The 12,953-nt window shown below is 55.4% G+C and overlaps 11 protein-coding genes across 16 annotated transcripts; 6 read left to right on the top strand and 5 right to left on the bottom strand.

Annotated features, from left to right (window-relative positions):
• Positions 1-82: 82 nt before the first annotated feature.
• On the top strand, positions 83-370 carry KVP17_004945 (uncharacterized protein; the record flags this gene model as incomplete). The annotated part of the gene is made up of 1 exon (XM_068523600.1): positions 83-370. One exon carries the CDS (start codon positions 83-85, stop codon positions 368-370), a length of 288 nt encoding a protein of 95 aa, XP_068372483.1.
• Positions 371-1,397: 1,027 nt separating this feature from the next.
• Positions 1,398-2,735, bottom strand: KVP17_004947 (uncharacterized protein; the record flags this gene model as incomplete). 2 transcript variants are annotated; one of them, XM_068523603.1, is made up of 1 exon in its annotated part: positions 1,398-2,735. In XM_068523603.1, one exon carries the CDS (start codon positions 2,733-2,735, stop codon positions 1,398-1,400), a length of 1,338 nt encoding a protein of 445 aa, XP_068372486.1. The 2 variants fall into 2 exon arrangements, with proteins under 2 accessions (XP_068372486.1, XP_068372487.1); XM_068523604.1 differs by having other exon boundaries at positions 1,398-2,729.
• A 55-nt stretch (positions 2,736-2,790) lies between these two features.
• Positions 2,791-3,846, bottom strand: KVP17_004943 (uncharacterized protein; the record flags this gene model as incomplete). The annotated part of the gene is made up of 1 exon (XM_068523598.1): positions 2,791-3,846. One exon carries the CDS (start codon positions 3,844-3,846, stop codon positions 2,791-2,793), a length of 1,056 nt encoding a protein of 351 aa, XP_068372481.1.
• Positions 3,847-3,872: 26 nt separating this feature from the next.
• KVP17_004940 (uncharacterized protein) lies at positions 3,873-4,076 on the top strand (the record flags this gene model as incomplete). Its single annotated transcript, XM_068523592.1, has 1 exon — positions 3,873-4,076. One exon carries the CDS (start codon positions 3,873-3,875, stop codon positions 4,074-4,076), a length of 204 nt encoding a protein of 67 aa, XP_068372475.1.
• A 52-nt stretch (positions 4,077-4,128) lies between these two features.
• On the top strand, positions 4,129-4,800 carry KVP17_004950 (uncharacterized protein; the record flags this gene model as incomplete). The annotated part of the gene is made up of 1 exon (XM_068523609.1): positions 4,129-4,800. One exon carries the CDS (start codon positions 4,129-4,131, stop codon positions 4,798-4,800), a length of 672 nt encoding a protein of 223 aa, XP_068372490.1.
• A 76-nt stretch (positions 4,801-4,876) lies between these two features.
• On the top strand, positions 4,877-5,926 carry KVP17_004948 (uncharacterized protein; the record flags this gene model as incomplete). The annotated part of the gene is made up of 1 exon (XM_068523605.1): positions 4,877-5,926. The coding sequence occupies one exon, from the start codon at positions 4,877-4,879 to the stop codon at positions 5,924-5,926; it is 1,050 nt and encodes a 349-aa protein (XP_068372488.1).
• A 106-nt stretch (positions 5,927-6,032) lies between these two features.
• On the bottom strand, positions 6,033-7,082 carry KVP17_004944 (uncharacterized protein; the record flags this gene model as incomplete). The annotated part of the gene is made up of 1 exon (XM_068523599.1): positions 6,033-7,082. The coding sequence occupies one exon, from the start codon at positions 7,080-7,082 to the stop codon at positions 6,033-6,035; it is 1,050 nt and encodes a 349-aa protein (XP_068372482.1).
• Positions 7,083-7,121: 39 nt separating this feature from the next.
• KVP17_004941 (uncharacterized protein) lies at positions 7,122-8,673 on the bottom strand (the record flags this gene model as incomplete). Of its 3 annotated transcripts, XM_068523593.1 has the most annotated exons (2): positions 7,122-7,713; positions 7,742-8,673. In XM_068523593.1, the coding sequence occupies 2 exons, from the start codon at positions 8,671-8,673 to the stop codon at positions 7,122-7,124; spliced, it is 1,524 nt and encodes a 507-aa protein (XP_068372476.1). The 3 variants fall into 3 exon arrangements, with proteins under 3 accessions (XP_068372476.1, XP_068372477.1, XP_068372478.1); XM_068523594.1 differs by lacking the exon at positions 7,742-8,673 and having other exon boundaries at positions 7,122-7,661; XM_068523595.1 differs by lacking the exon at positions 7,122-7,713 and having other exon boundaries at positions 7,738-8,673.
• A 1,042-nt stretch (positions 8,674-9,715) lies between these two features.
• KVP17_004949 (uncharacterized protein) lies at positions 9,716-10,123 on the top strand (the record flags this gene model as incomplete). Its single annotated transcript, XM_068523608.1, has 1 exon — positions 9,716-10,123. The coding sequence occupies one exon, from the start codon at positions 9,716-9,718 to the stop codon at positions 10,121-10,123; it is 408 nt and encodes a 135-aa protein (XP_068372489.1).
• Positions 10,124-10,240: 117 nt separating this feature from the next.
• Positions 10,241-12,127, top strand: KVP17_004946 (uncharacterized protein; the record flags this gene model as incomplete). Of its 2 annotated transcripts, none has more annotated exons than XM_068523602.1 (1): positions 10,241-12,127. In XM_068523602.1, the coding sequence occupies one exon, from the start codon at positions 10,241-10,243 to the stop codon at positions 12,125-12,127; it is 1,887 nt and encodes a 628-aa protein (XP_068372485.1). The 2 variants fall into 2 exon arrangements, with proteins under 2 accessions (XP_068372485.1, XP_068372484.1); XM_068523601.1 differs by having other exon boundaries at positions 10,262-12,127.
• Positions 12,128-12,144: 17 nt separating this feature from the next.
• KVP17_004942 (uncharacterized protein) lies at positions 12,145-12,951 on the bottom strand (the record flags this gene model as incomplete). Of its 2 annotated transcripts, none has more annotated exons than XM_068523596.1 (1): positions 12,145-12,951. In XM_068523596.1, one exon carries the CDS (start codon positions 12,949-12,951, stop codon positions 12,145-12,147), a length of 807 nt encoding a protein of 268 aa, XP_068372479.1. The 2 variants fall into 2 exon arrangements, with proteins under 2 accessions (XP_068372479.1, XP_068372480.1); XM_068523597.1 differs by having other exon boundaries at positions 12,145-12,942.
• Between the last annotated feature and the right edge of the window lie 2 nt (positions 12,952-12,953).

Here is a 12,953-nt window from a genome sequence, read left to right as displayed (position 1 = left end):
GATACGAGAAGGTGGTAAGATCACCGCCATAAAGAAAGGAGACACCCAGACGCGAGCCTTTCACTGGAAGAGCTCCAGTGACATGACTCGACTACAATGGCGATGGGGAGACTCCAAAGCAGGCAAGTATGACGACAGCATTGCCACTAACTGCATCAAAACTGTCGCGAAGAAGGCGCTGAGTCCATGGTCGCAGGACCTCCAACAGAAGGGTACCATTAAAGCGGACGGCTTCGTACTGCTGCAGGGCAGCACCACTCAGCAGAACGTACCGTTGGAGGCGGTCCTCAAGTTTCGGCTGCGGAGCCAGCGAGATTCCTTCGTCGAGCTGCTCTCACAATGGCGAGAGGCAGCCACATTCGGATTCTGAGTAAAATATAGGCATTCCGAATGGTAGAAGTTGCCTTGGCACATGCGTGGTCGGCAAACGCTCCCGGTCGTGAAGTCGTTCCGATTGAAGTTTTTCGCGACATAGTGCAAGCTGCGTGTGAAAGGCTGGGTTATAGAGTTCCTCCGGATTCGTGGATAGAACAGAGTGAGGGCCCAACAGGTTCTCCACGCAGAGTTCGGACTCTTCGAGGTTGACGGCTGCGCGGAGTACAATGCCCTTAAAAGCGTTCTGCTGGACATAGAGACTTTCTCAGCGCCTAACGCAGGGCAGAGGGCAGTAAGCCTGGCGAGCCTTTCCCAATTAGCGCGGCCCATGTACCGCGAGGTGAAACGGGACATGAAGACGTACCTGGCCCACAAGGCACAGAAGGTGATTGGACAGCTGGAAGACGACGAGGCGAGGTTCAGCCTACAGAGAGGGGACTCGCTGTTGTCCCCGTCTTCCGAGGGTGTTCCCCGCCAGAGCCGCCGATCAGCGAAGGACAGCCAGCGCTCCTACCCGGTGCCGGCCGTGTTCGACAGCTACGTGCCCGCCCCGCATGCTCCAATACCACCTCGCGCCTGCAGCCAGGAATCCTACGGCTGGACCTGCAGCCAGGAGTCATACACTACTCCTCGAAACTGCAGCAAAGAGTCCTTGACGGCGCCTCCAAACTGCAGCAAGGAGTCCTACACTACTCCTCCAAACTGCAGCAAAGAGTCCTACGCTACTCCTCCAAACTGCAGCAAAGAGTCCTACGCAGCGCCTCCACACCAGCATTCATGGGCTGCAACTACCGTGTCTAAAACAGAGGAGGTGCCCACATCGACTGGGCAGCCAGCCTCTTCTATAGTCGCCTCCTCTTCTGAGACCGCCCACTCTACTGTCCACTCTGTCGCGCTAGCAGACACTGCGCAGGACGCCCCTACAGACAGCATAGACAGGCCACTGCCGAAGGACTCCTGGTGGCGACGTGTGTTCGGGTGTTGTTTTGATGGAAACTCGTACTCAACTTACGCGGGACCGCCTAAACGATCGGCAAACAGCACGATGAGCATGCTGGTGCCGACGTGTCCTCTCTGTCCCTTCGAGCCTCCTGCTCTCGGAGACCTTCTTCGTGGATGGAGCCTCGGTCTAGGAAGTACACAGGTGGCTGGCTGCTTGCCGAGGATTTTCGGAGGAGCATTGGTGACTGGCCAGTTCGGAGGAAGACTGGCGCAGCTGAGGGGGGTTGGGTGGGGGCTCGCGGGCTCTTTGCTACCACAAGACGTGTACTGCGTACCGTCCCGTCGGCTTCCTCGGCCCTACTTTCCATGTGAAGCAACACAGTGTAGTCCTCACCCGGACTCTCCGTCTCTATCTTGCTGCCCATCTTTCTCCAAAGGTCAATAGTCTGTTTGGTGGCCTCTGAGGGCGCCGAGGTGGCGCGGCTCAAATCGGGGCTGGACAGCGGAGTTGATTTCGGCACTAGCACTGTTGTCGCGCTGGCCTTAGCAGACCTGTAGTTTGCCTTTGGCAACAAAGTCGCCTGTGCAGTGGAGCGTGCAGGCTCTTCGATGCGGATTGATGAGGTTATGCGTGGCTGCTGCATCTTCGGGGTGGAAGCTTGTGGCTCAGGGGCGACTGCAGAGCCATCAGGGATGACTGCAGAGCCGTCAGGGATGACAGCAGAGCCCTCAAGGATGACTGGGGAGCCCTCAGGGATGACTGGAGATGGCCCCCCTTCCGAGGAGGGCTTCCGCCTCAGTTTTAGTGAGTTGTAGCGCGCAATGGAGTCGGATCTCTTCGGCAAAGGAGGCTGTTCGGACGCTTCTGATTGATCTGTGGTTTTGCGGCGCAGTTTCAGGGAGTTGTAGCGTTTTATGGACTCTTTCCGCTTAATGGGCTGCGTGGTCTCGGCGGATGGAGTTAGGTTGCTCGATTTCCGCCTGAACTTCGGCGATCCAGATAAGGTCCTGGAGAGAGCCTTGCTGATCGCAGGGGGAGGAGATGGCTGCTGAGCCTTCATACTATCCATCTTCTTCTTATCGATATGAACATCGATGTCCTCCTGCGACATGAAGCGTGAAAGGCCAGAGTCGACCCTCTTCGGCCGTTCCTCACGTTGTGGTTCGACAGCGGCCTCAGACGAAGATTTCGGCTTCCTAGGTCTGCGGTTGACCAGACCCAGGGACAACAACTTTGACTTCGCCTCAGGCTCACCAGTGACGTCTCTCACATTAAGAACTCCTACAACCTCCATGATTGGAGCGTCAGACGACACGCTTCGACTTGTTCCACTCCCGGTAATCTCCTTGATGTCCCCACTCCCGTTCAAAGACGCCTTTTGAGACGGTACATCACTATGGAGGGCCGTCATACTCATGAAATTTACATTTGCTTCACCTCGTACACAGACACGTTATGTCATGTAGGTGACGTCACCAAAAAATCAGGGCTTCAACTTGAGCCATCAACCTCAGGAATGGCTCCATTGGTTTCGCGTACTTCAGGGTCACAGCTGATGGAAGTGCCTCGAGCAGCCTGATCGGAGCACGCAGCATGCTTTCCGGTTCCGAGATGTTGGAATAGACCCACATTATCGGTGACATCAGCCGCATGGACAGCCTGTGAACCATCATGCCTAGTACCAGCTTGGGGTCCAAGGCAAGCTCTTCGTCGGAGAGCAGACGATGCGAGAACAGCTTGAGCCACCAGCTGTGCCGCTGCCGGAGGTGCTCGGGGTCTGCAAAGGCAGACACGAGGATGCCGTCCACCTCAAGGGTGCCGCTAGCAGTAACTGGGGCGAAAATGCCTTTCGCATCGACTGGCTCGGAGCTGAGGACCACTCGCAGTCCGTCTCGTGCTACCAGGTAATCCCCAAACCGGACATCACGGGCACGCATCATACCATGTTGGCCCCCGCCAGCCTTAGCGGCGAACGCGACATGATCCTTGGACATGACGATCTCACGGTATTCAGGCAGATCATCCCCGTGAAGGTAGGCGTCCTTGTCAGCGTGATATATCCGAACGAACTCCGATGTCGCATCTGGCTCCTGATGCAAGAAAAACAACACAGGTTCGAATCCTATCTCAGTGCCAACCAGGTCACCGACAGATAAACTGCTCATACCCATTGGACCCTGGGGCGTGTCCACCTGAGCAGCATCACTGAAGCACAGCACTTCGTTCTCCGAGGTGATGTCGCAGCTGGACTGGAAGGGATAGTCGTCCTCTTGATGATGGCTGTACGCAGTCATCAGGATGTGCCCCCAGCACCGAGTAACGCCTGTCGCCGGCAGAGCCGCGGTCAGGACGTTGCCAATCGTGCCTCGGACGTCCGCGTGTTGCGCCGGCTGACCCCCCATGGCTGGAATCAGCTGCAGCGCTGAGTGAGGGTATTGGGGGTGCTTATGCACATTGGCGTCGTTGTCTTCCCGAAACAGCTGCTCAACCAAGGCGAAGCCTGTGGCCATAAGAGGAAGAGTACGCATCGAAAAACCGCTGCACCTTTTTTGAGATGACCCCTGAAGCCCATGTCGTTCGACCTCGTGTAACCATCCACTACGAAGCCAGCGCTGAGCCCCGCCGTGAACCGCCTCGAGGCCCTCCTGATCGCCGAACCCGACCTCGACGCTCAGGCCCTTCGAAGCTGCCGGAAGACTTCGCCAGGCCCCGGGTACATGTCACGATGAACCCACCTTCTGACGCAGCCACACAGTGACTGGAGAACTCGTCAAAACATTTTCGAAAGGGTGGGGGGTGTTACTTTCTCAATGTTGCATTTCGTCGTGGAGACTCCGCCTCCCTGTGGATACGCTCCTGCATTCAATCCTGCGTCGCCTCCGCAAACAGCAAATGTGAATGCTGGTGACGGCCGTCTCTACGTAGGAGGCGGCGGCATTAACAAGGCTTTCAAACTCGCTCTGGAGTCGCATCAAACGGTAAGTCACTATTCTAAATTGCACAAGGATGCCCTTCTCCTTGCCCACCAAGCCAGTGCTGGCTTCGTCGCAAACGTCGCCTCCTCGGCACCTGCGGTGTGCTTTTCAGCTCACATCCCCCTGGATTTCAAGACCAACGCGGGCTTCTGTTGTCTGAGCGTCTTTGAGCGGCGGGAAGAGCCCTTCTACGCGATGCTGTACGTTGTGGGTCCCCGCGGGGCAGGCCTCAGCAAGGATGAGTTCCGTCGGCAGGTACAGATCACGGCCGCGCACATGGCATTTCTGGTGGACGCTCACAACGAGGTTTCGCCTTTCAAGGTCGACCACGTACGGCTCTGTCTGGTGTCTGGAGGCGTGTTCCGCCACCCTGCAGTATCGAAGGCAGCCGTGGCAAGCCTGCTGCTAGCAGGAATACAGGGGTCTGAAATTTCGTGGATCTTGGTGGAGGACGAGGGTGCATTTGGGCAAGCATTGCGTCAGTTGGACATCATTTGCGAAGATTAGGGATTTTGAGGCCTGTGTCCAAGCCAATAGCTCTAAGAGTGTACCCTGTGAAATTCACGTGAATACCCCTTTTTTAATGATCGCTAGTCGCAGACCAATAGGGCTGCCAATAGGTATGCGATTCCAATCTGAGGGGGCGTTCATAAGCAGTGTGCTCAGCCAGGTCTCACGAGATCTGGCTCGAGATCCAGCCATTGCGAAGGAGTGGCGATCCCTCAAGAAAACCTCGACTGCAAAGGGCGTGGAATCTGGATGGAGCCTCTTTGCCAACAAAGTATCATTCGTTGAGCAGACGACCCACGCCGTTCTGAGGCAGTTCTTCGCGGTGGCCACCTTGGGCGGGAGGGGCCTCGCTGCGGTGGCAGCCGCGGCAGGCAGGCGGCTTCCCAGCGGGTCTAATTGTTTGGGTCCGCTGCTGGATAGACTTGATGTGCAATTGCAGCTTCATAATTATCGGTCACAACAGGCGTTCGCGCGACTCGAACGTTGGCGAAGCGAGCCGCATGCAGGGCTGGTCGTGGAACCTAACGATACTACTACCGCACTTGTGGAGATACCGGAATCGAAACTGTCATTCGGCCTTCGTAAAATGAAGACTCCCTTTCTTGATAGGTTTTTTGAGAACCCTCTGGTACTGAACTTCCTGGGGGACAGCGTGCAGTCTGAGGCGCTCTCCGCGGTGGCGGCTGTGTATCCTAACTTTTCGCTGGTGGACCTGTTCGACGATATGCGCTTCGTAGTTGTTCCACGCCTGCTGGGTGCCTTTCTTACGAAGGACATGACTGAGCTGCAGCGTTTATGTAGTCCCGTGGCATGCGCGGCTCTGGCTCCGACGGTTCATGAGGGCCAATCTCTCCGCCGAGACGCGCAGCTCAGCAAGGTGAAGTCTGTGGACCTGCAGGGCGTTGTGCAGTCTGACAACTACGGGGCCTGCTTCGTCTTCACCGCGGTCGTACATCAGGTCCACTGTTTCTACGATGAGGACAACCAGGTGGTGCTTGGGGATCCTGGCAACCTCCATGAGATCCGATATTCGTTGGCGGTGCAGCCCTCTCCCAACTCTCCGCATTATCCTTGGAGCATTGTGGAAGTGAGCATGCTGGAAGATAGAAAGTTGCTTTGGTGACGCTCATTTTTACTCGCTGACAGTTCGCGCACTATTACATTGGACTTGACACCTTGATGGCGTGTTGAGCCTGGCTGGCTACTTCACAGCGAACGCTACCCCACACCTATCCTTCACATACAGTTTTGCTCCGCTTCGCTACGGGAGACGAGTTCACCGATTCCCTCAGCCGTTTGCGCTCGTGGTGACTCACTCCCATGTCGAACGCAACTCCGAAATGGTCACTGATAAAGAGCTCGATATCTGGCAAAACGGTTGTACCCAGAAGTCGAAAATCGCTCGTGTGGACATGAAAGCACGCATGGTGGAACGGCAGCGTGTACACCCTGTCTAGTCTCATCCGGGGACGGTAGCTAGCTCCTGACATGTCGGTGTTGTGGTTGTTTTCGGTGTCCCAGGTGAACTTAGCAGATTCTGGTGCACCGTTCAGACCCCAAACGTCCATAAACGGTGTACCTGACACGGCCAGCTTCGCCTCACGTTCCCGAAGGTTGAGATCGCCGCCTAAGACAACGAGGCGTCCTTGATCCCCCGCAGCCTCAGCTTCGTGCATGCAGATTTTCAGTTGGTTGACCCTCTCCTCACTGTGGGGACCAAGCGACTCCAGGTGGCTTGTCCCAAGCCACATGGGCACTGAATACGATTCCAACGAAACCTCGGCTCGTACCCAGAGTAAGTGCCTCGCCATGCAACTGTCAGGGAACCACAGGGTACTCGAGTCAGTCACAGTGACTCGGTCCCGTGCCAAGAGAAGCATGTTGTAGTAGTTCGCCCGCCGATTGCAAGCCTTTGTCGTCACCATGTAGTACTTCTTGCTCAGTCGCCGCTTTAGAAGCCTCTCTACTTCTTGGTTGACCTCCTGCAACATTGCAGCAAACGGTAGTTCTGTCAGCATCGCGCTAACTAGCCCACGGGCCCTCGTCTTTGTGAAGCGGTTATCCAGGCCATCCACGTTCCATGAGAGCACCGTGAGCGTAGAGAAGTGGACGGATGGGTCCGTCTCAGCAGAGGCCCGGTGCAGCGCCGGAGCTGCGTTCTGTGAGTCGGGCTCTGCCAGTCCACCTGGACTTTGCTGGCGTATAGTGGAGACCCGCTCCTCAAGAGAGTTTTTGTGTTTAGCTCGGTACTCTTCCAGCTGATCCTTTATCGATCGCATTGACTATAATGTCTCCTTTTGTAAAGCAACCTAAAAAAATCACATCATCTGGCGATACAGGGATGACAGGTACTTAAACGAGCCACTGGCCTGCGGTGCCGATGATTGACCAAAGGTAACCAGGTCTGACGTGTCAATCTCCCCAGTAGATGACACCCTGATCCGCATGAAGGCGGCCAGGTTACCCATGGTTCCGCAGTAGTTCGGAGCGGAGAACACGGTAATGAGACGCTTGCTGTGCGCCCACTCGTAGCCCTGCATCTTCATTTCATGGGCGCGTATTATCAGCTTCAGGTTGTTGTCGTCGCAAAATGCCTTCGTGACGTCGGGGCCAAACTGACAGGACACTCCACGTTTCGAAGGCGCTCGTCCAGGCGCGTCCATGGGGTCAGACCACAACAATTCTGTGAGAACGCTGGTGTCACCAGGTTCACAGTCACGATCCTCTGCTCGGATGTCGGATAACTTCACACCGCTCGTGGCAGGGATGCCGCCATGCACACAGAAAATCTGCTCCCCGCAGGACGACCGCAGTACATGCGCAAGAGGCAACAGCCTAAAGGCTTCCGACAGCACCATGTACACCTTTTCGTTGTACTTGGCCTTGCACTCCTCAAAGAATCCGTAGAATCTGCATTACACGTTCCCCAATGGCTCACTTGTTCATGCTTGTAGTCTCGTGGTTTCCTCGGTTCAGATATATGCACTGGGGATCCATTACCTTCAATGCCAGCAGCGTCAAAATACATTCGAGAGAGTAGTTTCCCCTGTCAACGAAGTCTCCGTTAAACAGGTACGGATTCTCTCGGCTGGGGAGCCCGTGATTCTCGAAGATCAGCGCCAAATCGTAGAACTGTCCATGGATGTCGCCGCAAACGATGAACTCGCTATCGTTGGGGAGATCCACGAATTCGAGGGACTTCAGCTTCTGGAAGAGACTTATGGCCTGCAATGAGATATGATGTACCGTCTTCAACGGCAACGTTTTCTCGTTCTTGAAGTGTTCCACCAGTTCCTGAACGAATTCTCGCGACACCACACCTGAATCTGGCAGGCAAGGCCCATCGTAAGACGCCGGTATCTGGAGCAGTCGAAGATCCACCGTCTCAGATGCCTTGGCGGTCGCATCAGTGGAAATGGCGCTGGAGAACCGCTCTTGGTAGATAAGTTTCTCCACATCTGCAAGCTTGCGCTTGGCATCGGGGTCGCGGGGAAGAATGCGTGTTACAGTCTTGAAGTCGCGAGCTGCCTCACGGAGCTTGTTAAGTGCCAGATATCCACTGGCTCTGCGGTAGTAAGCTTTCGCATTAGCGGCGTTCAACGCCAGAGCTGTGGACGCATCAGCAATGGCAGTCCCGTAGTTCTCGAGGCGAAGATTAGAAAACGACCTGTTACAGTACAGAACCCCCAAAAGCGCCTTATGTCTGGCGCCAAACAAATGGTCGATCCCGTCACTGTAGTGGTCAATTGCGTCTAGATACCGTCGCTGGGCGAACGATTGATTGCCCAGGGTCTTGTGTTCCTCGGCTTTGAGTTTCGCGGCATCAGTCAGCTCCATAGACGGACTGGGCTCCACCGTCGGTGCTGACATATTCTACATTTTCAGCTGCTCACGCACCGTTCAACTGTAAAAATGGCTGGTGGGGACTGCACGAATGACTGTTGCAGCACTACGTAACATCAATTTGATTGGGTGTGTCTGCCGAGGTCTCCGATACAATTGGTTGGGGCTCGTCACTCTTGAAGTGGACTTTCGGGCCCACACATCGCTTCTCCCTGCGGCGGTTGTCCGTGTAGATTGTCGTCGGCCGGTATGCACTTTGGAAGCCGGGGTATTTGGGGTTGACCTTGGCGAGGCTTGACACGGTTGGAGTCAGATAGCCAGGACTGTGTCTTGCCGTTCGCGTTCTGGATGTGCCAGGACTGTGTCTTGACGTTCCCGTTCTGGATGTGCCAGGACTGTGTCTTGACGTTCGCGTTCTGGATGTGCTGCTGTCGTTGTTGCTGCTGTGCTGTTGACCGAGGCGTGAAGAATCCACCTTCCGAATGTGCTGCCGACGTTTGCGCATTGGGTTCCTCCGGGCTGTTAACGGCTGCTGGGTAGGCAGGTCACGTAAATGGAGCGGGTTTCGACTTCGAATACCCCCTCCGTCTACGTGACCTGTCGTGCTCGTGGACGCCACGGACCTTCCGTTGAAATCATTCACAAGCTGAGTGCTGCCAGGAACGAACTGGTAGTTGGCTCCCAGTTGTTGACTTCCAGGTGTGACCATCACCTCAAAGACTGTCGGCATGAGTGCAAACCCAAGCTCAGAGACCTCCGGGTGTGGAGCATATCCCCACCCGTAATGTCTCTCGCGTAATGAGAAGTGGGTGGGCGCGTATCTGACGTTCATGTTATTTCCTTTCATAGTAACCCGGCTTCGGAGGTGAGTAGGCTCTTGAAGCGCTTGTTGACCAGCAGGAGTCGCCAACACAGACGCCACCGCAGCGAGCTTCGCGTTCGCTGCGTCACTCGATGGTACGATATGCATCAGAAATTTGCACCTTGGTTCGCAAGCCGAGGGCTCCAGCTGCAACGCTGACTTGTTTCACTCTGCACCTCTGTCCACCCATTCAAAATCTACCTGGATATGCAAGAATTCTCCGTAGTCATGAGGCTGTACAACCTACAGAGTGGCGCACCAAACGGGACTCTGACACTAGGGTCTCTCCGACCGCTAGTCCCTATAGGGTCGGACCCAGAGTCTGTCGTGCCGGCTGGTCAACCTGTGCAGGATGAGCGGAGGAATTTCTCACTATTAGACCCCGAGCTCCACAGCGTCGACGTCTCCAGTACCCCTCGGCTCGACCCTGGGAGGGAGCGCATCTATGGTGTTCCATCTTGGATCCACTGGGATGACCTGATTCATAGGGGAGCCTTTATGAAGCCTCATAACTCAATCTTGGCTCGGAGCTGGAGGCCATTTCAGAGTCGAAAGCAGTGGCAGTTCTCCAAGAGAAAGGAGACTCCAAAGCAGGTTCAGCAGACAGCTCCATGACCTTCACAACCTCCAAAATGAGAAAAGAATTGCTTGCCTATCCAACCACCGTCTCTGGGGCTCCACAAAACAACAAAACAACAAAACAACGTAGGCTTCGTAGTGCATTATCTCATCATGGGATTATTCATTATTAAGATGCGAGTATCCCTGCCTGTGAAGGACCCCCAGTCACTCAGGCAAAGCGTCTTACTGCAAGTAATGCAAATGAAGCTGTGTCCGCCGACGCTGGAAAGGCAGCCACGATTTGAACGAAGCGGAATTCCCATCAACCTCCCGCGATTCAAGCGCCTACATACTCGACGACGGCGGCGACAACCATCACCACTGACCTCGGTGTTGATAGGGCCAGTCTTTGAGCGGTTCGACGTTCATTCCCCCAAGCCGCCAGTCTCTCTGTCTGGTTCCTGCTACGACGACACCACTCATCTCATTGCAGCCGAGAGGATGGCAGCCTCTAAAAGAGATACAAGAGGCCTGCTTACCGCCCTAGAGCAAAGAGGCAACCAGACGCCGACCCGACTGACTGAGGAACAGCAGACTCAGACTCGCCGAGAGGAAAACGACTGTCTTGCTTCTGAACTTGAACGTCCAGCCACAGTGAGCTGTGAAACACAGACCTTGTCAACTACTGCGGAGGAAACGAGAGATCGTTGTGCCGAGATGAGGCAGGAGTTGGAAGCCAAGATTTCCACGACGAAAGAGATGGAGAAGCAATGGGAGGAGACTGTAAACCGACTCTTTGTGAAGCTAGAAGAACAGCAACGAGGCACTGCAATGCGCCAGATAGACAAAATCTCCCGCCAAACCACAGCATTGGAAGGGGTGCTGGGGGAGGAAAGAAATCGTTGTGCCGAGTTGAGAGAGGAGCTGAATGCAGAGCGTTCCCAGAGGAAAACGACAAAGAAGCAGTGGGAAGAGACCGTTGTGGACCTCAGGTCGAAGCTCGAGCAGAAGTCATCCCAGCTTCGAGACACTGAGGAAGCATCCAGAAGGACGGAGCAGCAGTGGGAAGAGACTGTTATGGACCTCAGGTCGAAGCTAGCAACCAGCGGCCCAAGGGAGAGACATCCTCGTGCAGAGATATGGCAAGAGCTGGGTGCCGAGATTTCCCAAACGGAGCGAGAGTGGGAGATGACTCTCACCAGCCTTCGCTCGGAGCTGGAGGCACAGAAAGAATCTTCGCAGCTGCTAAAAGCTTGCGCCATGCGGCAGGCTCAAGAGGCTTCCCACGCACGTAAAGCGTTGGAGAGTGCCCTGGCTGAGGAGAGAGGTCGTTCCGCTCAGATGATGCAGCAGATTCAGGGGTTAGAGCGCACTAATGAGTGTCTACTTGAGCGTCTGGACGGAGATACGTTGGAGGCGGGAGAGGAGGACCACCGCCGGCGAAGGCATTCTGACGACGACTGGGACGTGATTAGCAGTCTCAAGGTGAAATTGGAGGACGAGATCGTGAAATCAGGCGCACTCCGCACTCGATTGCATCATAGCGAGAGTCTGCGCATGCAACAAATGCGGAATGATCCCGACGAGCTGAGTTCGGTGTTTAGTGAAGCAGTGAACCTGGCAGAGGTTTTGCTCGCACAGCGCGAACAGTTGCAGGCTGAACTAGCCTCTCTAAGAGACACAGACCTGGCTTCGCCATACTTGGGAATAGAGAAGCCATTCCTACGTCCAGCCAGCCCAACAGTGGACTGCGGAAACTGTTCTTCCGACTCAGGCCTCCTCTCGGACGGCATGTTCGATGAATCTGACGAGGCAGTGGACCGCGAAATTGCCGAGCTCCGGAATACGCTGCCGGCGACATCACCACTGCCCTTTCGTGCCTGCCGGCGACCTCCAGGTCTGCAACGCGAGGGAGTGCAGCTCCAACGAAACCTGGACGAGCGCAGTTCGGTTACTATGAGACTCGTCGAGAAGGCGCTATCCCAAATGGAGGCAGGGTCACTGGAGACACCACCGCCAAATTGGCAGCACGAGCCAGCTGACCTTGATAGCGACTGACATCGTGTTCGTAACTGTTAACAGTCCAGAGAGTCTCGTACGTAGGAGCTGTTGTTCTCGATGTAGCTTTGCCAGCTGGTTATGTCCCAAAAGGACTTTGCTTCGCCTTCTCGGCGGTGCTTTCTGGCTAGCGCATCCACCATAATTCGAGCGACCTTGGAGTTGGTGATGAGCGGAATGTTGAAATCGGTGGCTGTACGCCTAGTTAGGTAGCCCTTCGTAATCAGATCCGGGCACTTCGCATACGCATCTGTAGGGATGTTAATGATGCAGTCGACGGCGCCCTCCTTGAGGAGGGCAGCGGCGTCATCAATGTCAATGGCCTGAAGCTGCTCGGCAAGAGGGTCGCCGTTTAGTTCATCGGTCAGAACCGAGTGCGTTCCCGCCGTGCAATATATCGAGTAACCCATTCCCAGTAGCTTCTTTACGGGATCCACCATTTCTAGCTTCTCGTGCAGCGGTCCGATCGCCAACATAAAGGCGTTTACGGGCAGCGCATGCCCCGTCGCCAGCCAGGACTTCAGAAAAGCCTCGTGGACGTGAGGACCGAAGGCACACACCTCCCCTGTAGACTGCATTTCCACTCCCATAATGGGGTCTGAACCTCGCAAGCGACCGAAGGAGAACATAGGGCATTTGACCCCCACAAAGTCCTGATCAAGCAGCTTCACTTGTTCGGGACGTGCGGGCGCTCCCACGAAGATCCGAGCGGCGAGCTCGATGAAGTTCACATTCAGCGTTCGACTGATGAATGGGAACGTACGAGAGGCGCGCAGGTTGCACTCGATGACCTTCACAGCGTTCTTCTTACACATGAACTGCATGT

The sequence above is a fragment of a genome (assembly GCF_019968985.1).
Source record: "MAG: Porospora cf. gigantea B chromosome Unknown PgB_NODE_653_length_12953_cov_121.162, whole genome shotgun sequence".
Taxonomy (NCBI): Eukaryota; Apicomplexa; class Conoidasida; order Eugregarinorida; family Porosporidae; genus Porospora; species Porospora cf. gigantea B.
Note: the sequence above shows the minus strand (reverse complement) of the source record. Positions and strands in the feature narration are given on the sequence as shown.